At 43.0% G+C, this 24911-nt stretch overlaps 1 protein-coding gene across 3 annotated transcripts in view; it reads right to left on the bottom strand.

Moving 5' to 3' along the window:
* Positions 1 to 24911, bottom strand: part of DNAJA3 (DnaJ heat shock protein family (Hsp40) member A3) — a 197092-nt gene that overhangs the window by 57116 nt on the left and 115065 nt on the right. For all 3 annotated transcript variants that reach the window (XM_030212294.1, XM_030212295.1, XM_030212296.1), the window contains exon 10: positions 3107 to 3204. In XM_030212294.1, coding sequence (XP_030068154.1) covers positions 3107 to 3204 — 98 coding nt within the window. The remainder of the gene's footprint in view (positions 1 to 3106; positions 3205 to 24911) is intronic.

The following is a 24911-nucleotide window of genomic DNA, read 5'->3' as shown; positions in this document are numbered from 1 at the left end:
TGTCCTCTGAGAAACTAATCTGTTAACCAGGATAAATATTCTTCACATCAAATTCTAGGAACTGAAGAAGAGCCAGAGATGCTAAGCAGTTTGATGCAACACCAGGAAAGTGCTGTGAACTACAGGATGATGCAAGACTGCTCTGACATTACATGGCTGACAGTACAGACCTCTAGCACACAATTTACTTAGCTGGGTTACATTATACACCAGTTAGCCAGCCTGGTAGCAAGGATGAAGATAAAAGCGGTATCATTACCTTCAACTAAAAGGAGTTGAACTCAATGGTAACAGGGAAATCCGAGATGTCTCAGAATCATCACAAGTGACCTCCTATGTCTTACCCATTTGCTCTTCTCAAATTGCCAGACGGCTTCCAAGAAGTGTGCTTATCAATTCAACCATTGTAATACAATGGGAATAGTAAAACTCAGCCAAAGACACAATACCACATTTCTATATAGGAAGACTGCATACTTTTCAGCACTTAAGGACTCCTGATGCAGGAGATAAGAGCTGAAACACAGTCCATGTCAAGTCTGCATGTGCCTATCATCAGACATCCATGTGATTTATTACAATAAAAGGACATTTTTGTACTGATCACCTTCCTTCATTTGTTTGACCATTCCCACTGTTTTGCTTTTTACCCATTTTCTCCCACACATAGGTTCAGTATTGCTGCAATTTATTAAGGACACAAAAACATAAAATAATAATTCTCAGTCTACTACTTTTCTCAGCTAGTAAATACTGCTATTTGAATAGAATTTAAGCACTCTCAGGCCCCGATAATCAAAGGTAAATGTGAGCGCTAGAGGCCACTAGCGCCTGCATTTACCTTCGCACATATGATCAGAGGGGTCTGGCTCAGCAAATAGTGTCCGCGCCAGGCAAGAGTGCAGAGCTCCTTTAATTGAGCTCTGCGGTATTCCGCCCCTATGATCAGAGCTCTGATCATAGGGACAGAAATATAGGGAGCCTTAACCCTACGCCAGCTCAGAACTGGGCATTAGGGTTAAGGCTCCCTATATTCCTGTCCCCACACCCTTTGTCCAAAGTCTGGTAGCCCGGGTTGTCAGCCCGAGCAGCCACCTGTCCAGAAAGCCCCTCCTCACCACAAGGGAATGGGGGGGGGGGGGGGGCGTGGCTGGAGGTCCGTTGGATCTCCAGCCCCCCTAACACCCCCCCCCCAAAAGAATAATCTCTGGTGGCCCAGTGGGCTGCAAACACAACTCTCCTCCCCGTCTAGGTGGTCTAGTGGCACCAATCCCCCCATGAAGTTCCATGTGAAGGACGAAGGAGTAGCACTCCCTTCTCTTCCAGCGCCACCTCTAAAATGGCAGTGCCCTGCCTTGCCCAGTGCATGCTGGGATGTGTTGGGCAGAGCTTCCTTACCATATAAGGGAGTGTCTCCCTTATATGGTAGGGAAGCCCCACCCAGCACATCCCAGGATGCACTGCACAGGGAACCAACATTTTGGAGGTGGCGCTGAAAGAGGAAGAAGTGCTACTCCCTCCTCCATCTCATGGAGATATGGGGGAAGGGGGGGGGGTTATGTGTGCAGCCCACTGGGCCACCAGGGTTTTTTTTTTTTATTTTTTTTTTTTTGGGGGGGGGGGGGGGAGTTAGGAGGACTGGAGATCCACCAGATCTTCAGCCACCCCCCATCCCCTTGTGTCAGGGGGTGGAGGGGCTGGAGATCCACCAGACCTCTAGCCCCCCCCCCCCATGTCATTGTCTGCAGGGGGCTTGGGGGGCACTAGGCAATGGGGGGGTCCCACAGACATCTATCTCCTGTGTTTTGACAGGTCTGGGCTTTTGACAGCCTGGACCTGTCAAACAAAAGTGAGGGAGGATCAACGCTAATAACATGTTTAAATCTGCATGTTATTAGTATTGATAACTAGGGAGTTAATTCCCCAAATGATTAAACGATTTAATCAAGCGATTAAAACCTTTCTTCCCAAGAGCAACTTTTTGATACCTAATACAATCAATGGTCCTAAGCCATGCAGATTATTGCAACGGAATCTACGCGGGCTGCAAAGAGCAACTCATAAAAAAACTCCAGACCGCCCAAAATATAGCAGCCAGGCTGATATTCAGCACAACATGTTTCAAAAGTGCCAAACCCCTCTGAGAAAAGTTGCATTGGCTCCCAATCAAAGAACGGATCATCTTCAAAATCTGCACCTTAGTCCACAAAATCATATACGGCGTAGTCCCAGAATACATGACAGACCTCATAGACTTACTAATAAGAAACAAAGTCAGATCATCAAGATCCTACCTAAACCTACACTACCCAAATTGCAAAGGACTGAAATACAAAACAATGTACGCAGCTGGCTTCTCCTACATAAGCGCACAACTATGGAATGGGCTCCCAAAAGCTTTGAAAACAATCCACGACCAGTTGAACTTCAGGAAATCACTAAAAACCAACCTCATCAAAAAGGCCTAACCCAACGACCCCACGTAACCCTCTTCACCTACCAACAAAGCATGACTATGATCGAACAGGACAACACGCAATCTTCATCCATTCCGACCCTCCACTTATACCTCATACGATCACTATACAACTTTGTATTTGTTATCCACCGACAGGGCAAATGCCTTTGACGGTACTATGTAAGCCACATTGAGCCTGCAAATAGGTGGGGAAATGTGGGGTACAAATACAACAAATAAATAAACAAACTGTTCCAGCGCTAATTTAGGGCGCTATTTCAGAATAGCATAAAACATAACTGATCATTGGTGCCTCACTTCAGGAACAGTGCTCCCTATCAACAGCTGGAACAGCAATTAGAATATACTGAGAAATGAATCTATCATACTTGGTTCACAACACATCCCTGTTCAACAGCCACCTCTGGCCACTAGAGCTGAATACTAAAATGTACAAGATGACCACACCCTTGAAAGTTCTATTCAAAATCTAATATTAGACAGTTGTTATCCTAAAAGAACCATAAAGCTGCTAAGAAGTATGTATGTTTTGCAGGTCTGTGGAAGTCCTGACTATACTCAAAGTGGTACCATCACTTTATTATTACTGAAGCGCATCAAACACCCCCCCCCCCCCCCCCAATTTACCTGTAGCTGTATTTGTCACTCCGTTTACAGTCCCTTCCACATCAGTTTCATCCTCAGCATAACTCATCATCAGGGCTCGCTGTCTGTCTGTCAGACGCCTGTAGAATAAAACAGAGAGATTAGTCTCTTCGGAAGAAAGCAATAGCTATTGTCAAAGTGTGCCACAAACTTTAGTACACCACAAGCCAATCTTCCAAGGAAGCCATTGTATGTTATGACTCCAAGAGATGGCGTTAAAAAAAAGGAATGGAATACTTTGTTCGGGATAAGGTATCTTTCAAAGATATCACTAAAACAGGGAAGATAGGGTATCCTGATAGTGAGGTTGCAAGAGAGACCGTAGTAGATCAGCTGTCCCTAAATAAAAATAAGAATCAGACAAAAGATTGCAAATTAGTACTGTTAAGTACTAAGCATGATGTAAATAGGAGCAACAAACACAGTCTGAAATGTCTATATGCCAATGCCAGGAGCCTAAGAAATAAGATGGGAGAATTAGAATATATTGCACTAAATGAAAAATTAGATATAACAGGCATCTCTGAGACCTGGTGGAAGGAGGATAACCAGAGGGACACTGTCATACCGGGGTACAAATTATATCGTAGTGATAAGGTGGATCGAATTGGTGGAGGGGTAGCATTGTATATTAACAAAAGCTTTGAATCAAATAGATTGAAAATTCTGCAGGAAACAAAACACTTCTTGGAATCACTGTAGATTGAAATGCCATGTGTAAAGGGGAAAAGGATAATGACAGGAGTGTACTACAGTCCGCCTGGCCAGGATGAACAGACGGATGCAGAAATGTTAAAGGAAATTAGGGATAACACAATAATAATGGGTGATTTCAATTACCCTGATATTGACTGGGTAAATGTAACATTGGGACACGCTAGGGTGGTAAAATTCTTTGATGAAATCAAGGACAGCTTTATGGAGCAGCTGGTACAGGAACCGATGAGAGAAGGAAAAATTCTAGACCTAGTTTTAGTGGAGCACATGATCTGGTGCGGGAGGTAATGGTGCTGGGGCCGCTTGATAACAGTGATCATAATATGATCGGATTTGATATTAGCTTTGAAGTAAGTATACATAGGAAATCAAATACATTAGCGTTTAACTTTAAAAAAGGAGACTATGATAAAATGAGAAAAACGGTGAAAAGAAAACTTAGAGGAGCGACTGCGAGGGTCAAAAATTTACATCAGGCGTGGATGCTATTCAAAAGCACCATCCTGGAAGCAAATATATTCTGCGTATTAAAAAAGGAGGATGGAAGACCAAACGACAGCCGGCGTGGTTAAATAGTGAGGTGAAGGAAGCTATTTGAGCTAAAAGAAAATCCTTTAGAAAATGGAAGGAACTGACTGAAAATAATAAGAAACAGCATAAGGAATGTCAAGTCAAATGCAAAGCGCTGATAAGGAAAGCTAAGAGGGACTTCGAAAAAAAGATTGCGTTGGAGGCAAAAACACATAGTAAAAATTTTTTTTTAGGTATATTAAAAGCAGGAAGCTGGCAATAGAATCAGTTGGACCACTAGATGACTGAGGAATAAAAGGGGCGATCAGGGAAGACAAAGCTGTAGCAGAGAGATTAAATGAATTCTTTGCTTCGGTCTTCACTGAGGAAGATTTAGGTGGGATACCGGTGCCGGAAATGGTATTCGAAGCTGACAAGTCGGAGAAACTGAATGAATTCTCTGTAAACCTGGAGAATGTATGGGGCAGTTCTACAAACTGAAGAGTAGCAAATCTCCTGGACCGGATGGTATTCATTCCAGAGTACTGATAGAACTGAAAAATGAGCTTGCGGAGCTATTGTTAGACATATGTAATTTATCCTTAAAATCGAGCGTGGTACCGGAAGATTGGAGGGTGGCCAATGTAACACCAATTTTTAAAAAAGGTTCCAGAGGAGATCCAGGAAATTACAGACCGGTGAGTCTGATGTCGATGCCGGGCAAAATGGTAGAGACTATTATTAAGAACAAAATTACAGAGCATATTCAAAAGCATGGATTAATGAGACAAAGTCAACATGGATTTAGTGAAGGGAAATCTTGCCTCACCAATCTACTACACTTCTTTGAAGGGGTGAACAAACATGTGGATAAAGGTGAGCCGCTTGATATTGTGTATCTGGATTTTCAGAAGGCGTTTGACAAAGTACCTCATGAAAGACTCCAGAGGAAATTGGAGAGTCATGGGATAGGAGGTAGTGTTCTATTGTGTATTAAAAACTGGTTAAAAGATAAAAAAACAGAGAGTAGGGTTAAATGGTCAGTATTCTCAATGGAGAAGGGTAATTAGTGGGGTTCCCCAGGGTTCTGTACTGGGACCGCTGTTTTTTAACATATTTATAAATGACCTAGAGATGGGAGTAACTAGTGAGGTAATTAATTTTGCTGATGACACAAAGTTATTCAAAGTCGTTAAATCATGGGAGGATTGTGAAAAATTACAAGCGGACCTTACGAGACTGGGAGTCTAAATGGCAGATGACGTTTAATGTGAGCAAGTGCGAAGTGATGCATGTGGGAAAGAGGAACCCGAATTATAGCTATGTCATGCATGGTTCCACGTTAGGAGCGCGGGATCAAGAAAGGGATCTAGGTGTCGCTGTTGATGATACGTTGAAACCTTCTGCTCAGTGTGCTGCTGTGGCTAAGAAAGAAAATAGAATGTTAGGTATTATTAGGAAAGGAATGGAAAAATACAACCAAGAAGATGTTCCATTCGATGTGGAAACTAAAAAGAGTAAGACCTTTCTTCCCAAGGACCATCTTTCGCAACCTGGTACAGTCAATAGTGCTCAGTCACCTAGATTACTGCTACTACTACTATTAAGCATTTCTATAGCGCTACAAGGCATAAGCAGCACTGCACAAACATAAAAGAAAGATAGTCCCTGCTCAAAGAGCTTACAATCTAATAGGCAATGCACTGTACACTGGCTGTAAAGAGCAAATCAGCAAGAAACTTCAAACTGCCCAGAACACTGCAGCCAGACATATTCGGAAAAACAAAATATGAAAGTGCTAAACCCCTAAGGGAAAAGCTACACTGGCTCCCACTTAAAAAACGTATCACGTTCAAGGTATGCTCTCTAATTCATAAAATCATTCACGGAGACGCCCCAGCCTACATGTCAGACCTGGTAGACTTGCCACCCAGAAAAGCTAAAAGATCATCCCACACATTCCTTAATCTTCACTTCCCCAGCTGCAAAGGTCTAAAATACAAACTAACGCATGCGTCAAACTTCTCTTACCTGAGCACACAGTTATGGAACGCACTGCCGTTCAACTTAAAAAATATTTATGAACTAACTAACTTTCGTAAATCGCTGAAGACCCACCTCTTCAACAAGGCATACCACAAAAATCAGCAAATGCAATTGTAACACATCTCTACATTACCTATAATCAGAACTGTTTTTCTTACATCTGCTTAATTTCTTGTTTATTCAATTGTTCAATCTCTATTACGTCATCCATATTCTGGATGTAACACTAATTGTTATCTTCTAATCTGCTCCACCAATAACGATTCATTGTAAGCCACATTGAGCCTGCAAATATGTGGGAAAATGTGGGATACAAATGAAATAAATAAAAATAAAAACAAAAATGAGGATGTTATAATGCCTTTGTATTGCTCCATGGTGCGACCGCACCTCGAATATTGTGTTCAATTCTGGTCGCCGCATCTCAAAAAAGATATATTGGAATTAGAAAAGGTGCAGAGAAGGGCGACAAAAATGATAAAGGGGATGGGACGACTTCCCGGCTAAAGCGGCTAGGGCTCTTCAGCTTGGAGAAAAGGCGGCTGAGGGGAGATATGATAGAGGTCTATAAAATAATTTTATTTATTTATTTATTTGTAGCATAATGAGTGGAGTTCAACGGGTAGATGTGAAGCGTCTGTTCACGCTTTCCAAAAATACTAGGACTAGGGGGCATGTGATGAAGCTACAATGTAGTAAATTTAAAATGAATCGGAGTAAATTTTTCTTCACTCAACGTGTAATTAAACTCTGGAATTCATTGCCAAAGAATGTGGTAAAGGCGGTTAGCTTAGCGGAGTTTAAAAAAGGTTTGGACGGCTTCCTAAAGGAAAAGTCCATAGACCATTATTAAATGGAGAAAATCCACTATTTCTGGGATAAGCAGTATAAAATGTTTTGTACATTTTTGGGATCTTGCCAGGTATTTGTGACCTGGATTGGACACTGTTGGAAACAGGATGCTGGGTTCGATGGACCTTTGGCCTTTCCCAGTACTGCAATACTTATGTACTTATATAGCAAGAAGATGGAAGCCAACACTGAGCGCCTCAGCTCAAAAAATCAGGGAAGTTATTTTTGCACTTCAAAGGTGGCGGAGAGGGGGAAGAGTAACCTGCAAGAAAAGCAGCTACAACCTTAATCAAGGTGGTGGGAGGGAGAACCTCTAAGAACAGCAGCTACAATCCTAATCACCTTAAAGAGCAAACTAGAGAGGGGGTCACGTGATGCGGTGAGCAGGGAAAGACGTGGTAGTCTCTGCTGCTGGGAACCCTGCCCGAAAATCGAGGTTTTAACGGCGTCTTAGTCATCAAAAACTGATGATTTAGGAAGAACTTGCTTCCCCAACGCATGGACAAATATTTGACGCGATCGGCGATGGCGCAAACCGGGAAAAACATAAAGAAAAAGGAAGATAAACTGAGACTCGGCGAAACCAAGATGGCGACCGCCTCGCCGGCGAACTCACCCTCCCGCCCGGCTTCTGATTTTACGCTCCCAGAACTTACAGAGGCAGTAGTGGGAGCGCTGGCCCCTCAGTTTGAACAACTTTCTGCCCAGATAACAGGCTTGTCGGCGCTTACCACAGAACTGTCGCGTCGCACGGGGGAACTGGAAGCCCGAGTTGCGGAGGTGGAAGACGGGCAGCAAACCAACTCGGGGGAGATTGAAAGATTACAACGCCTTATCCAGGAGAATGCACAGCGAGTAGAAGACTTGGAAAATCGCTCGCGCCGCGATAACCTCAGATTTGTGGGGTTCGCAGAATCTTTGGCAGATAAAGATTTAAAACAAACACTAGAGACATGGCTGCAAGCAAACTTCCCGGAGGCGGGTGAAGGCCGAGCGATCCGAATTGAACGTGCACATCGCGTGGGGCCCAGACCTACCAGAGATTTGAAGCCCAGAGTGGTGATAGCAAAATTTCACTGCTATGCCCAAAAAGCTGCAATATTGCGATGTTATAAAAGCTGTAGGGAAACTACAAAATATGATGGAACTTTAATTCGTATCTTTCAGGATTACTCCGCGGCCTTGGCAGCACAAAGGCGAGCTTTTTCTACAGTTTGTACCCGTTTGGTGGGAAACAAGATCAAGTTTACTTTGCAATACCCAGCAACGTTGAAGATTTTGGAGAATGGAACCTGGACAGCTTATACTAGCCCGGAAGACGCGGTGGCCTGGTTGGAACGTTACCAGACCTGACTCTGGGGGAGATCACTAATTTAATCGATGGCCGGTTACCAAACCATGCCGGAATGTTGACAGAGTTTTTGGTTGGTGATTGCTAGTTGAACTTCTAATTTGACTCAGTTCCAAAAAGTTCCTGTTGGATTACTAATGCCGATCAACTGCTTGTGGACTAAGAGTGAGTTTGAATGGTTGGTGAACAAAACGGCAGACCGGAGACACACAGCAGAACGGTTGAAGAATGGGCTGGACGGGGAAGACACTTCAGTGTCCTGTGCCACGACACTTGCAGATTTTGGAGACATGTGAGACATTTCTAGAACATTCTTAACTTGCACAAAGGGTGGGGTCCCTTTGGCATCTAGACCTCTGCCTCATACACTCACTAAGGAGGAGTGAGGTTGGTTAGACAGGCTAGATGGGTAAGGGGGGGAAGATGGGGGGAGGGCAGTGGGGGGGGGAGGGAGTGGGGGGGGGGGGGGGGTGGGTTTAGGGGTAGAGGCGAGCGGAATGATGCAGGAACAAAATGGCGGGCTGTGAGAATACGTGGAAATTTGTATAACCAAATGGTATTTGATGTAATAATTGGATGGTGGAGAAACGGCCTTTGGTTGAGGCTGGGCAACCAAGGCACCGATTTGGTTTTGTTACATGTTAATTTGGCCATTTTGAGGGGATTATGCTGACTGCACCTTTGCGATTGGTGACCTGGAATGTAGCTGGGATCACCTCCCCAATCAAGAGATCAAAAATCTTAACACACTTAAACCGCCTAAAGGCTTCCATAGTCTGCCTACAGGAGACTAAACTCTCTGACGAGGAACACCAGAAGCTGCGCCAACAGTGGGTGGGGGAGTGTTATTACTCCTCCTCTGGGGCCAGACGGGGAGGAGTGGCCATTCTGATTAGGAGAGGGCTCCCGTGTACTTCTAAATTAATAGGAAAAGATCCAAAGGGAAGATATGTTTTGCTCCATCTTAACATTATGGGACAGGAGTATTATCTATGTGCTATATACGGCCCAAATGTTTATGATGCAGATTTTTTTCAGACTTTGATAAATCTAGGCCTTAAATATGACACGGCCCCTTGGATTGTAGCGGGAGATTTCAACCAAGTACTTGACCCGGAAATTGACCGCTCGACGGTTGGGGCATGGAGTGCACTTCCCCGTAGTAAAGGATTGCCTTATCTGTGTAAAATGATGGACCTAGTGGACCCTTGGAGGTTATTATTCCCTCAGAGGCGGGACTATACACACCTCTCGAAAGCCCATAAGACCTGGTCCCGTATAGACTACCTCTTAGTCTCTACATCACTTTTTTCCCGGGTAATTAAGACGGACATGGCACCTATGGCGATCTCAGATCACACTCCAGTTTGGGCTGATATGGCTCTGGGACACGCCGTAGATAGATTTAAATCTTGGAGGTTCCCATCCTATTTAGCTGGGGACAGAGATTTTGGTAAATTTCTAGTACAAAAATGGAACCTGTTTGAGTCTGATAATGTGGCTCATAAGGATAACCCGACATTATTCTGGGAAACTTCTAAAGCGGTCATGAGAGGGGAAATTATTAGCTACTTAAGTGCAAGACACAAAAAGATCTCCCAAGGAATAATTACGCTGGAGCGGAAATATCAACAAGCCAAACGTGCACACATGCGCTGTCGAACCCAGACCAACTACGATAATGTGATTGCGGCACAGGTGGCCCTAGATTCATTACTACACGAACGTGCCAAGAAGCAGGCCTTTAGTCGTAGATATCAATATTACAAATTGGGCAACAGACCTGGGAAACTGCTAGCTAAAGTTGCCAAAGCCTGGTCAGACAGGACATTTATCCCTACAATGTTGGCGCCTGATGGCTCTCGTAAATCCTGCCCTAAAGACATACTGACTATATTTCGGGATTATTTTTCTCGAATGTACCAACCAGAGGCGCAGCAGGGTGGACCACAATTAGAGGAATACTTGAGAGATGCAGGACTCCCGGTGCTGTCCCCCATCATCAGAGACCAATTGAATGCCCCCCTCCAGGCTCGAGAAGTTCAACAAACGATCAGAGGTTTATCTTTGGGTAAAACTCCGGGCCTGGACGGATTCTCTACAGAATACTACAAATTACTGTCGACTCAACTGAGTGTTCCCCTGACTCTTCACCTTGATGCAGCGGTGGAGGTGGGGAGACTACCAAGGGAATCGAATGAAGCCTTAATTGTCTTAATCCCTAAACCGGGTAAGCCGACAGATCAGCCGGGGTCTTATCGACCAATTTCCCTTCTCAATGTTGATGTAAAAATTTTAGCTAAGATCCTTGCTGATAGATTGGCTGTACATCTCCCGACTTTAGTGGGAGACCACCAGGTGGGATTCGTACGGGGGAGACACCCAGGTCTAAATGTACGTAGGGCCTTGTTGGCTGTAGCGCAAGCTGAGGCCACGAATCACCCACTGTTGCTGGCGGGCCTGGATGCTACTAAGGCATTTGACCAAGTGAACTGGGACTACCTTTTTCAAATACTCAGATACGTGGGGCTGTCCGGGTGGTACTTGCATGCAATTGATACCTTATATACTGACCCTGGGGCCCGGGTCCTCGTGAACGGAATGTGCACTCCGCGTTTTTTGGTAAGACGGGGCACTAGACAGGGCTGCCCCCTATCCCCACTTTTATTTTTGATTTATCTAGAACCCTTGCTCCGTAACATCATAAAAGATCCAGAGGTACAGGGAGTTCAGTTGCCACATCTCCATATCAAAGTACTAGCCTACGCGGACGATATTCTTTTAGTGTTGACACACCCCCAAACATCGCTGCCAATAGCTTTAGACCACATAGCAGAGTTTGGATACTATTCGGGTTTTCAGCTTAACTCACAGAAATCTGAGGCGCTGCCAATACCCCTTTTGGTGCGGGAGCGCTGGGAGGGAAGGTTCCCGTTGAAGTGGACCACGGATTATTTGGTCTATCTGGGGATTAGAATACCAACTTCATTAACACAACTTTACAGAATTAATCTAGCCCCCTTGTGGAGGGAGACACGACACACCTTAGAAATGTGGCAGCGCCTCCCCTTGTCTTTGTGGGGACGGGTGGCTCTGTACAATATGATTTTGGTCCCTAAATGGTTATATGTGGTTCAGGTGTTGTCCCTTTTCTTCCTATATAAAGATGAACGGAAATTGCACAGACTACTTGCTAGATATCTCTGGAAAGGGAAAAGGCCCAGGGTCACACAAAAACAGACATATCTTCCAATACCTAAAGGAGGGCTTGGGGTTCATAGTATACAGCGTATGTCTGTGGCGGGTTGTATGAGACACATTGCAGACTGGTTCAGGGGAACGTCCTATTTTTCATTTCCCATCACTGAAACCATAATGGTGAGCAGGTGCCATTTTAGTTATTGGCTACATGCGCCAGCAGGCAAAGCACCTACTGCTAAAGGATGTTCTCCTATCTTTATGCCACTAAGACGGACATGGCGATGGTTGTGCAAAGCTGGGGACTTTGAGTGCCACTCCTCCCCCTTCCTGCCGATTGGAGGAAACGCAGATTTCCCAGCGGGCACGGATACTGTGACCTTCCGGAAATGGAGAGAGGGGGGGACAGTTTTTTTGTTCCAGGTGCTAACAAAAGAAGGAAAATGTAGGTCCTTTAAAGACTTATGTGAGACTGCTGGACTCCCGGTACAGGCCACTTTTTCTTATCTACAACTGAGTCATTACATTGCCTCCCTCCCTCGAGTCTCTTTGACCGCGCAGAGACGGAGGCAACTCACAGATTTGCTTGACCTGGAGGCGCAGCTTTTGGTTCCTCTTAAATTCTACCATTTTAAAATTAAAGAACTCTGCCCGGAGATAACATATGATCAGATTGCCAGGGCTTGGACTGGAGATTTGGGTTGTCCTATTACTGGTGCAATGGTACAAACTAATCTGGTTATCGGATATAGGACCTTCAGAGATGTGACACTACGGGAATCCCAGTATAAATTTACGATGAGGCTCTACATTTCACCACACAGGGCGTTCAGGGCTGCCATGCGTCCCTTGGATGATTGCCCCAGGTGTGCGAGACCTGGAGCACACTTGGGACATATGTTCTGGTTGTGTCCCCCGGTCCGTGCTTTCTGGGTTCAACTCTGTGCCTTTGTCTCAACTGTTTGGGAGTTGACATGGTACCCCTTTCCCGCTTTATTGTTCGACAAATACAGAGTGAGGGGGAACCGGAGAAGGGGTATGCTGCCTTTACTCCGAAGGGCGGTTGCTATGGGAAAGAAAACGATCCTACTGAACTGGATTTCAGCAGAGCCACCTTCTGTGTCAAGATGGCGATCCCTCATGATCTCCCTGGGTGCCCTGGAACGTAGGGAGGTGAATGACTTAGCATCCCCACGGGGAGATAGACTATTACAATGTTGGTTACTGTTCTGGGATACCTTGACCCCCACGGCTCGCAGTAGAATCCTGAATGGGTAATGCTCACGGGAGGGAGGGTGGGAGGGGGGTGGGAAGGAGGGGAGTTAGAAGGAATAAGGCGGGAAAGAACAAAATTATGGATGGCCAGTTTGAATAAGTTGGATGTTTGTTAAGTTGTTTGAAATATACTTGCAATGTAATGCATTTCTTCACTTCATTATCACTTGTAAACTTATGACCATCAATAAAAATGATATATAAAAAAAAAAAAAGAGCAAACTAGAGAGACCATTTTGTTTTTTACCTGCCAATACTATGTTTCTATATTAACAACTGGCTTTTTCTTCAAATTAAGCTTGTGTGCTAAACCCCGGCCCCTGCAGTTTTGCTCACTGCTGCCTCCACTACAACTGGAAGCAGCAGACATTCCTGATACCAATTCCAGTCTCTCTCCTGCCACTAACATGCCTGTGCTGCTACACAACCTTGCCTCAGCACTCCGAGTGGGGTTCAAAGAAGGTTCCTTTGTTTCAGGGCATGAGGAAGACTAATGCCAGAGCCTCTTCTGGTCTACATTTCACTCAAAGACACACCAGTGACTCCTAAGCTTTCAGCCCCAGGATAAAAATCAGAGCTATAGCTAGAGTAGTTGGCTATTTCTCAAATTTACTTTTCAGCTTCACCTCACAAGAAGGCTGCCACAGGCAGCAAGTACTGCTAGCTAGCAGCCACCATCTTGCTTCACACCCCCCACCTCATGTCTGCCCCTCTTCAGTCATGTGGTATATGTAGAAACTGATAAAAATAAGGCGGAATTACTTAACAAATATTTCTGTTTGTGTTTACAGCTGAAGGGCCAGGAGCAGGACTGCAGAAGACAAACAAATAGGAATGGAGCAGTGATAGTCCCTAAACAATTTTCAGAGGTTTGTATGCGTGAGGAGCTAGCTAAACCTAAGGTGGACAAAGCAATGGGGCTGGATAACACACATCCAAGGGTACTGAAAGAACTTAGGGTAGTTCTGGTGGCTCCGCTGGCTGACCTTTTCAATGCTTTTCTCGAGTCGGGAGTGGTCCTGGAAAAATGGAGACAGGCGAATGTGATCCCTCTCCACAACAGCAGACATAAGAGACTGGGAACAACAAGCTGGTAAATCTGACTTCTGTGCTAAGTAAATTAATGGAAATGCTTAAAAACAAACACACCAGAATAGTGAACCTTCTGGAATCCAATGAGCATGGTTTCACATGAGACAGGTCTTGTCTGACAAATTTGATTCATTTCTTTGACTGTGTGACCAAAGAGTTTGATCAAGGGAGAGTGCTAGGTGTAGTGTACTTAGATTTTAACAAAACCTTTGTCATGGTTCCACACAGATGACACTGAGTGCCCTTGGTATGGGCCCTAAACTGACTGAAAGGTTAGAAGCTGGTTGAGTGGATGGCAACAGAGTGAAGTGGTAAATGGAGCTCACTCTGAGGAAAAGGAGGTTACCAGTGGTGTGCCACAAGGTTCAGTTCTACGGCTGGTTCTTTTTAACATTTTTGTAAGCGATATTTCTGAAGGGCTGTCTGGTAAGTTGTGCCTCTGAGGATGATAGCACTGATGGTGTGGATAACATGAGGAAGGATCTAGCAAAGCTTGATCTGGAATTTGGCAGATAAGATTTAATGCTTAAAAAAAAATACATGGTCCTACACCTGGGCTGCAAAAACCCAAGGGAATGGTACAGTTTAGGGGGCAAAGAAGGGGAGGCAATGATGCCTTTATTTAAAAGAGTCAGGTAAGAGGTCACGTGACGCTATGAGCGGGAGTGGACGCTAGCTGAATCGCTCCTGCCTTCTCCTCAAACATCTGTGCAAAATATCGCTACAAAAAAAGGACTAACAACCTGCTAATTGAGAGAGAACATTAGCCGAATTCATAGTGGACGCAACGAGTGGAGAAAGTTACGGTAATGGCGACAAAAAACACAAGAAAAGAGAAAGAAAAGACTCGCATAGCTGAAGACAAAATGGCGGCGCCGGCGAGCCCGGGAACGTCGGCGGTGGGGTCCGCCTGGGCCGCTGAGATTGTGGGAGAAGTCACACAAGCGCTAGAGGTAATATTAGATAAAAAATTGAATTCCCTGGACAGCAAGCTGGAATCCCTCAATAACAGTATAGCCCAAATACAAACGGATATGGCGCAATATCAACAGCGGGCCAGTGAAACAGAAGACCGAGTCAGTGTCCTAGAAGCGGAGATAAACCAACTGAAGAAAACAATTACCTCCTATGATGACAAACTTGAAGACCTAGAAAATAGGTCGAGGAGGAACAATCTCCGAATTGTGGGACTAACTGAAGGGCAAGGAGATCGCGAACTCAGCAAATATCTTGAAACGTGGTTCACAGCAGAACTAGAGTTGCCAGAGACGCTGGGGCCGCTAAGAATCGAGCGCGCACATCGACTGGGGCCGAAGAACGCGACGGAGGGAAGACCACGTGTAGTCATCTGCAAAATTCTTAATTTCAACCATAAAAATGCCATTTTGCAAGCTCTACGCAGCGGCAAAGAATTATACAGTGGAAACCGCAAAATTCTTTGTTTTCAGGATTATTCAGTGACGGTGGCGGCGCAAAGAAAAAAGTTTTATCGATATGCTCAACATTGGTCAATAAGAAGATCAAATTTGCGCTATTATACCCCGCGAAGCTGAGAATCATCCATTCTTCGGGCACGAAGTTGTTCACCACTGTGGAAGAAGCAAAACTATTTGTGCAGCAGATGGAAGAGAGGCCGGAACCTTGAGAGGGAAGGATTGCACGGCAGAAATAAGGCACTCTTCAATTGACTTTGCTAAATGATGGAGACAATTTACAATGGTGTGAAGAACGAAAAGAAAAGGAATAAAAGCCACGACAAGGGACTAATAATTGAGATGAGAATAGTAATCAGAGGATATCGGGGCAGATGATACATGAAGGAGAATATTACAGGATAAATTGAAAAGAGATACAAGTTGGATTTAAGGTGGACATGATGGATAATGAAAACATTGGGTGGCCAACTGATGTACAAGTAAGATGAAAGAAAAGGGACGATATGAGCATGAATAGTGGCCAGGAATTTTGGATATCATGAAAGCATGCTATAATAGATATTGCACACTGATGTTAAGATATTACTTTTGTTGTTAGTTATTTGATACTGTGGGCAATTCAAGTCGCAGGGCCAGGAATCAGTTAAATTAGATTTGAAAGTATAGCAATCTTAGATTGAAAGAACCTGACAACAATAAAACTTCTTAAGATTAGTAACACTAATCTTGCTTAATAACCGTAGAGACTAGCAAATTTAAAAGTTAAATGTGTTGGGGGACTGAATGATGGAGGGGTAATACCTACTCACACATGTAATATATCATTAATGGAAGAATGAGTAGAGAAGGGACGGATACAAATGATGGGAGGAGGAGCGTCGACAGTGACCTGCTTCCTACGGGAAGGAGAGGGCTATTGGGGGGGAATGGGGGGAGGGGGGAGGTTAGGGAACAGATAATTAAAGGACAATTCAAGGGGGGGAGGGGGAAGAGAGTAGCTCAATGTAACCTACAGACGCATACATACATGAAAATGAGAACACGGGGCATGAGCAGGAGTGGCTGGAGGCTGGGCTGGCTACTCTTAGCAGTAAAAGGTAATCAGACGATGGAGAATCGGAATATGAAAGATAACCACTTAAGGTAGTAACCTGGAATGTGGGGGGAATACATTCCCCCATTAAGAGATCAAAAATATTGCGTCATCTTAAACATATAAAAGCAGATATTGCACTGCTCCAAGAAACACATTTATCAACAGTGGAACACGCCAAATTAGCCAAATGGTGGGTGGCGGATTGTGTGGCAGCTGCGGCTGTGGGTCGGAAAGGGGGGGTAGCTATACTTTTTCGGAAAGGGCTAACAGTTAAAATACATAAAACTATTCCAGACCCGGAGGGTAGATTTATACTAAGCATAGTAACCATTAACAAAAAAACTATAATTTTGGGAAATATATATGCTCCCAATGTGTTAGATTTAAAATTCTATAAGAAATTGCTTTCACAAATCACTCAACTAGAAAACTTACCCCTAGTGTTGGGAGGAGACTTTAATATGACTTGGGATCCGACTATGGACAGATCGCACCCGCCAAAGGAGATGCGAAAAATAGATACTAGGGGTCTACCGGATTTATGTGAAATATTAGATTTAATAGATGTCTGGCGTACCTTGCACCCAATGGAGAAAGAATATACACACCAATCTAGAGCACATGGGTCAGCATCAAGAATTGATTACTTGCTGGTATCTCGAACTATAATAACAGACATCACCGAGGCACACATAGATCCCTGTGTCATATCGGATCATTTGGTGGTCGGAGTGACATGGAAAGGAGGGGAAGATGAGGACTTGCTAAAAAGTTGGACGTTTCCAACATATTTAATTAAAGATGCAAGATTTGGGGAACACTTACAAGCCAAATGGGCAGAATTTAAGCATTTCAATGAAGGCTCAGTGGCTGAGACCAGTACCTACTGGGAAGCAGCGAAAGCTGTGTTGAGGGGTGAAATAATCAGCTATGTAACGCAATATAAACGAGTGAGAGACAGAGAAATATTGAGACTGGAACAACTCTTAGGTAAATTAAACCGACAATATGGTTTGAAACCTAATAATGATATTAGACAAGAGATTCTGACCATACAAACAACTTTAAATACCAAATTACATGAGAGAGAAGTGAAGTCTCAGGCCTACTATCGCTTTCAACTTTACAAGCATGGGAATAAAGGGGGCAAATATTTAGCTCGACTTATAGCATCTAAGTTTGCTTCCCGAAATATAACAACTCTTAAAAATAAAAATGGGAATCTCATACACTCTAATAAAGAAATTCGACAGGCGTTTCAAATCTATTATCAAGAACTTTATAAGAGGGCAGATCAAGACGAGCTACAGGGGGAGGCTTACTTGGAGGGTATTCATATCCCGAGGCTGCAAAACAGAGACAGAAAGCGGCTAAATGCCAGGATTAGTGAGGATGAGGTGGGTTGGGCAATCAAACAGAGTAAATTAGGTAAAGCATCAGGTCCAGACGGCTTTAAAGCGGAATTCTATAAGATGATGGGGGCTTCGATTCTTCCTACCTTGACCGAGGTGTTCAATGAATGGATAGAGAAAGGTACCTTATCTGACAATATGAATTTAGCTAAGATAGTAGTATTTCCTAAACCCAAGCGAGATGAACAACTGGTGACATCGTATAGACCCATTTCCCTAATAAACCAAGAGGCAAAATTGTTTGCAAAAATACTGGCCAAAAGATTGGGAGGGATATTGCCTCACCTTATTCATCCAGCACAGGTTGGATTTGTCCAAGGGCGATCAATTACAAAAAATTTGCGGAGTATTCTGGCATCCTTGGAAGGACTGGGTCATTCCAAAGAACAAGCTTTGATGATCAGCTTCGACGCAGAAAAGGCGTTCGATAGAGTGGAATGGCCCTTTCTGTACTCGGTGCTAGAGAAATATGGATTTAATGGCATCTTTGTGCAGGCAATTAGAGCATTATATCATAAGCCAAGAGCACAGGTGCTGGTAAATGGAAATATATCGGGTGAAATTCAGATAAGTAGGGGAACTAGACAGGGTTGTCCTCTGTCGCCTCTGTTATTCGCACTTCAATTAGACCCATTAATTAGAGACATACATGGTTGTGCAGCGATAACAGGGGTAAAAATTAAAGGACAGGAATTTAAGATAGCCGCATTTGCGGATGACTTGTTAATGATTATTACGAAGCCGAAAGATACTCTAGAGAATCTCTTGCAAATTTTTTAGAGAATATGGAGATTATTCGGGTTTCAAACTGAATATAGACAAGTCAGAAGCGCTTCAGATTAACGTGGACATACACAAGCTATGGGGGGGAGATTTTCCTTTGAAGCAGGCACACAAATCTTTTTTATACTTGGGTATACAGATGCCGGCTAGACCAAAAGAGCTATATCATCTAAATGTTGAAAAATTACTGGAGCAGACAAAACAACAGTTAGAATCATGGGGCACGCTAACAATTTCGCTCACGGGGAGGATCAATCTTCTTAAAATGGTGATATTACCGAGATGGTTATATATGTTGCAGATCTTACCTATAGCCTTGTTGCAGAAAGATATAAAAGCGCTTATACCGAATAATGTTCAGATTTTGTTGGGCTAAGAAAAAAGCTAAAATACAACAAAAACACATGTTGGGAGGTTGGAGACAGGGGGGTCTTGGAATTCCCAATATTAAATATTATAACATGGCATGCTTATTGCGACTGGTGAGAGATAGATTATTCCATGCTTCCGATCATACACCTATAGAGATAGAAGATGCACTATTCAGCCCATATCATTTTACTACCTTATTACATCTACGGAATGTGGAAACCCCTCAAAGAATTAGACACAACATTTTACTTAAACCTTTGAGAGAGGTGTGGAAATTTATAGGCATATTATTAGGTGGAGACTCAAGAATAACGGAGCTATTAAGTATAAGAGGAAATCCGGTCTTCAAACCAGGAATGGAGAACAAAATCTTTGATGAATGGGGAAAGTTAGGTGTGAAAACCCTGGCAGACGTATTAGGGGAGAATGGGGATATTAAACCATTACCGCAGCTGCTTCATCAAGAGGAACCAGGTTGGCAGGGTGCTTACGCATACTATCAACTTAAGCATTACATACAAAAATTAAATAAAGAAACACTCACACTTAAGTTAGGTAACAAAATTATTACCTTCTTTGAGGAAATTACAGAAAATGCCCCTTCTATATCACAATTATATCAGAGATTATGGAGCCTAACTCCTGAGAAGGAGATGAATCTGGTGAAACAGAAATGGGAAAAAGATATAGGGAAGGACTTGCAATCCTGGGATATAGTAGCACAAATCAAAAGTATTCCACACCTGATAGGGGGAACTGATTATAGAGAATGTGCATTTAGAATGATACACAGGGCATACTTTACACAGGTTCAATTGTATAAAGCTGGGGGTATAGAAACAGCTCTTTGTTTAAAATGTAATAATGTTGAGAACTCTATCTATCACGCGATGTGGAACTGTGTATTAATACAACGATATTGGAGACAAATAACTAATTATCTTACAGGTGTGCTATGTAGTAAAGTAGATATGAATCCATTGCAACTAATACTAGATATGAAGGAGGTACAACCGAGTGTAAATGCAGATAAAGTATTGCTACGGCGCAAATTATGTTTGATTGCAAGGAAATGTATTATGCAACACTGGACTATACACAACCCGCCAAATTTCTGGCATTGGCGTAGTCAAGTACACCAATTGTTGGTCTGGGAAGCAAAAGAGGCTAAAGGAAGTGATAAAAGAAAAACGAGATTTCTTAAAATCTGGGGCTGCTACTTGGAAAAGATGACACAGAAAGGGCGGAGTCTGATTATTAATACCTTATGAACGGACTCTATATGATACTAGAATGCATGGGGATTCATGTGGGTTACAGGGGAGAGCATGAAGAATGGGAGGGCAGGGGGGGGGAATGGGAGAAGGGGAACTAGTAGATATACGGATGGAAAAATGAAACATCATACTATTGTGGAAGATAATAGCTGATCTTATTGTACTAATATAAGATAAATGAGGTGGGGGGGGGGGGGGGGAAATATCTGTTTATGTTAAACATTGGAAATAATGCAGTGTTATGTTGAATTCATTGATAATAAAAAATTGTTGAAACATAAAAGAGTCAGGTAAGACCTCATTTAGAATACAGTATTCTGTACAATTCAGAGAGACTGCACATTCAAAAAGATATAAACAGGATGGAGTTGGTACACAGGGTAGCTACTAAAATGGTCAGTGGTCATCATAAAATGTATGGGGACAGACTTAAAGACCTCAATATGTATACTGTGGAAGAAAGGCGGTAGAGGGGAGATCTGAGAGAAACATTTAAATACCTCCAGGGCTTGTTGGGATTTAAACGAGGTAATAATACACAGAGCAAAACACAAGACACAATTATTGGAGTTTAATATAGAAGTTTATGGGTTATGATAGAATTATTTGTTATCAGACTTTTATTGTTTAATAAGGAATTGCTAGTCATGCATTTTCATCCATAACAATAGTTAATACATAAATGTTAAATACAGAACATGGTTTGGGGGGAGGGAGGGATAAGTGCTATATTACAAAATTTGATGGCTGTACGTAATGTTGTATGCTTGAAGTGTTGTTCCACTGAGCTTTGTACAATTGTTTTGATGCTGCTATGTTAAGGTGGATTTGTACTTTTTGAGTTGTCATCAATAAAAACGGTTGAAATATAAATACCTCCATGGCAATTTCAACAAACTTGGTTGCCAATATGGGACAGATTACCACATACAGCCCATAGCTTTTAAAATTGTGATCTGGAGTATGGTTGGGGGGGGGGGGGGGGGGATATAACGGGGACTTGGGTTGTACCACTGGACTACTGACAGGGTCGGGATCACCATGAAGGAATCACGTATGTGATCTAGACCTTTAGTTACTGAAGCCAACTACAATCTTTGATGTGATAGGTTGGTTGTTCATTTTATGTTTCAACAATTTTATTTATGATGCAACAGAATTAACAATCAGCGAGCTCAGTATACAACCATTTGGCTCGGAACAAGCTGAATACAAGCAAGGTAATAATTCCACCATCAATGTTTAACATTCCCCCGCCCCCTTCCCAACTCCCCCCCCCCCCTCCCAGAGTGGTTGTTCATTTTAAAATTGAATCACAATGTGTTTGTCGGTTGGTTTCTAGAGGTGAATGCTTTTAGTTGTATTGAAAAGGACCTCCATGGCATAAATGCAAAGGAGGCGAGTCTCTTTCAATGGAAAGGAAGCTTTAGATTGAGGAACAGGACAAAGGTGAAAGGGAAGAGACTCAGGATTAACCTGAGAAAATACAGTGTACTCCATTTAAGTGCATGTCAGATAAGTGCATGCTCTGTTTAACTGCATGCTGTACTTCGGTCCCGTTTTTGGCACCATCAATTTCTATGGGGACAAACTTCGGTTTAGCACACCACTGATAAGTGCAAGATTCGCTTATATGCAAAGAGCGCTCCTCTGCAAGAAAGACTCCGCATAAGCGCACGCACGGAATATGGAAGCCGATTGGCATGTGACAAAGGGGCGATAAATTTGAAATCTCGTTGGTTAACTGCCACAGGCAGAATAAGCGAAAGAAAGTTGTTAGAGTGTACAATGGAGTCATCGTCGTCATCGCGCAATTGTAAGACTTTAACACTGGCTGAACAAACAGAAGTTCTTAAAAAATTAGAAAACAAAGTCAAGCATCTATTGCTAAAGAATATGGTGTCAATCCCAGTCAAATTTCACGTATCTTGAAGCAGAAAGATCAGCTTCTGGAAGACTGGCAAAACAATACAAATCCACAGAGAAAATGTAAACGGGCGGGAAAAACTGAGGATGTAGAAGATGCTCTTCTTCCGTGGTTTTCTCATGTCAGGAGCAGACAGTTTCCTGTCAGTGGTCCACTGCTTATGGAGAAAGCTAATCAGCTAGCTGAAAGTCTTAGACTAACTGAATTCAAAGCCACTGTTGGATGGTTGGAAAGATGGAAGGAGAGGAACAACATAAAATTCAAGGAACAGCATGGTGAAAAACAAGACGCTGATGACTTTGGTGCTGAAAATTTAGTTGTTTCAGTTCTTCCTACTATCTTGAACGAGTTTGCACCTCATGACATTTTCAATGCTGACGAAAACGGTCTCTACTGGCGAGCGATTCCTGATGGAACACTTGCATTCAAACAAGTCAAAACTACAGGAAGTAAAACGTCAAAGGACTGACTGACTGACGATCCTCCTTTGCTGCAATATGGATGGGAGTGAGAAGTTGGAACCACTCGTCATTTGAAAGAGCAAACAGCCCTGTTGCTTCAACAATGTTAAGCAACCTCCTGTGTCACACGAGGCTAACGCAAATTCATGGATGACTGGGGAAATTTGGAAGCAGTGGCTAAAGAAGTTAGACACTAGAATGTGGGCACAAAAGCATCAGATTTTGTTGCTTTGCGATAATTGTGCTGAACACAGTGATGATGTCAGGCTGTCTAACGTCAAGGTGGTCTTCCTGCCACCAAACACTACCTCTCTGATCCAACCTATGGATCAGGGCATAATAGCCAATTTCAAAAAACATTATCGGGCTCTTGTGCTGATGAGCGTTATGGATGACCAGACTGGCAAGGATAAACCTGCTGTTGAACTGGTTCGTAATCTATCACTGTTGGATTCCCTACATATGCAGAAAGAAGCCTGGAATCATGTTACACAGGCAACCATTGTGAACTGCTATAAGCGGGCAAGCTTTGTTAAGGATGTGGAAAGGGACGAAACAGATGCAGCTGGTGCAAATGCGTCCGATGAACAGGCTATTGACATCCCAGCCGGTGTTACTGAAGAGGAGTTTCATCACTATGTAGCTATTACGATCTACAAACAGCTGACGACAGCACTGATGTCCAGATATGCGCCTACACGCAGGCAACGGCTGATGATGAAACTGATGATGAAATGAACAGTGAGGCACATGCTGACAAAATTCAACAACCTCCTGTCACTTTTGCAAGAGCGCTGGAGAGTCTCAACATCGTGCAGGCCTATCTGGAGGCCAGTGGATGTCAGTGCAATGACAGTTTTTACCGTCTGGCAGACGAAGTCTATGGAACTCACAGACACAATAGTGTACGGAGGACTATGACTGATTACTTCAAGTAAGCCTAACGTCAGTTAATCGAGACTGTATACTGTACGTATAATAAACAGTACTGTAATATGTTTATCAGATGTCAAGCTTCTTTGGGTCACAACGGTTAAGTGCACGCTCCGGTTAACTGCATGTATTTCTTTGGTCCCAGACCCTTGCACTTAAGTGGATTGCACTGTATTTAGATGTAAATCTTTTTTTATTGAAAACAATTCAAAAAATAAAGCTTTGTACAAAACTCAATGAATAATAGAAAATGTTAATTTTATATGCAATAGTCTTTTTAGTCGTACCATTGCAGTTCACTTCCCCTCTCCCATTGCTTTCCCCCCTATTAAACAATAAATTACTAAGTAAAACATATAAAATATTGAAAATGAAGAATTAAGAACCTGAACTGTGTGGATTATTTATGAATCGCACTAAATCCCTCTATCTCCCCTAAAGTCTACTATAACTCAGGCAAAATGGAGGTGCCTCTTGTGTGAGAAGCAGTTTACTGCAAACAAACTAGATCTGGTTGCATTGTTAAGCATGAGAGAGAGAGAGAGGAGAGAGAGAGAGAGAGAAAAAGAATAGGGATGATCTGTTTCTTACATCACCCCTTAGTAGAAGACTAGATCCCTCTAGGTAACCTCACTCAACCTTGAAACTGAACTCGAGTTAGTTCATTGAGAACCACACCTCTAGTGTATAGTAACAGAGAAAATAAATTTTTTGGCCATCTTTCTCTAGGTGAGACCTCCTCATTTTATACAGTTCCCATATGAGTAGAATTTGTTTTTTTAAAATGTTTGTGGGAGGACCTAGCTCCATTTCATTCCATTAGCATTAGATTATGCAATCTATTAAATGAACTCCAAAATGCAGGAAGGTACATGTCCATTCACACCCCAAGGATAACTTTTTTTCCCCCAACTAAGCTGGCCTTTTGGAAAAGCAGATGCACACCCTTGCCCTGCATATTAAAAAAAAATCTCAAAACGACCCTCAATGTTCCCTACTTGCTTATATTGTTAGAACGTATTAAGGAATATGGGGACTATGCAGGTTCT

Source organism: Microcaecilia unicolor, chromosome 8, assembly GCF_901765095.1.
Source record: "Microcaecilia unicolor chromosome 8, aMicUni1.1, whole genome shotgun sequence".
NCBI lineage: Eukaryota > Metazoa > Chordata > Amphibia > Gymnophiona > Siphonopidae > Microcaecilia > Microcaecilia unicolor.
The sequence above is the reverse complement of the archived record's forward strand: the minus strand, read 5'-3'. Positions and strand labels throughout refer to the sequence as shown.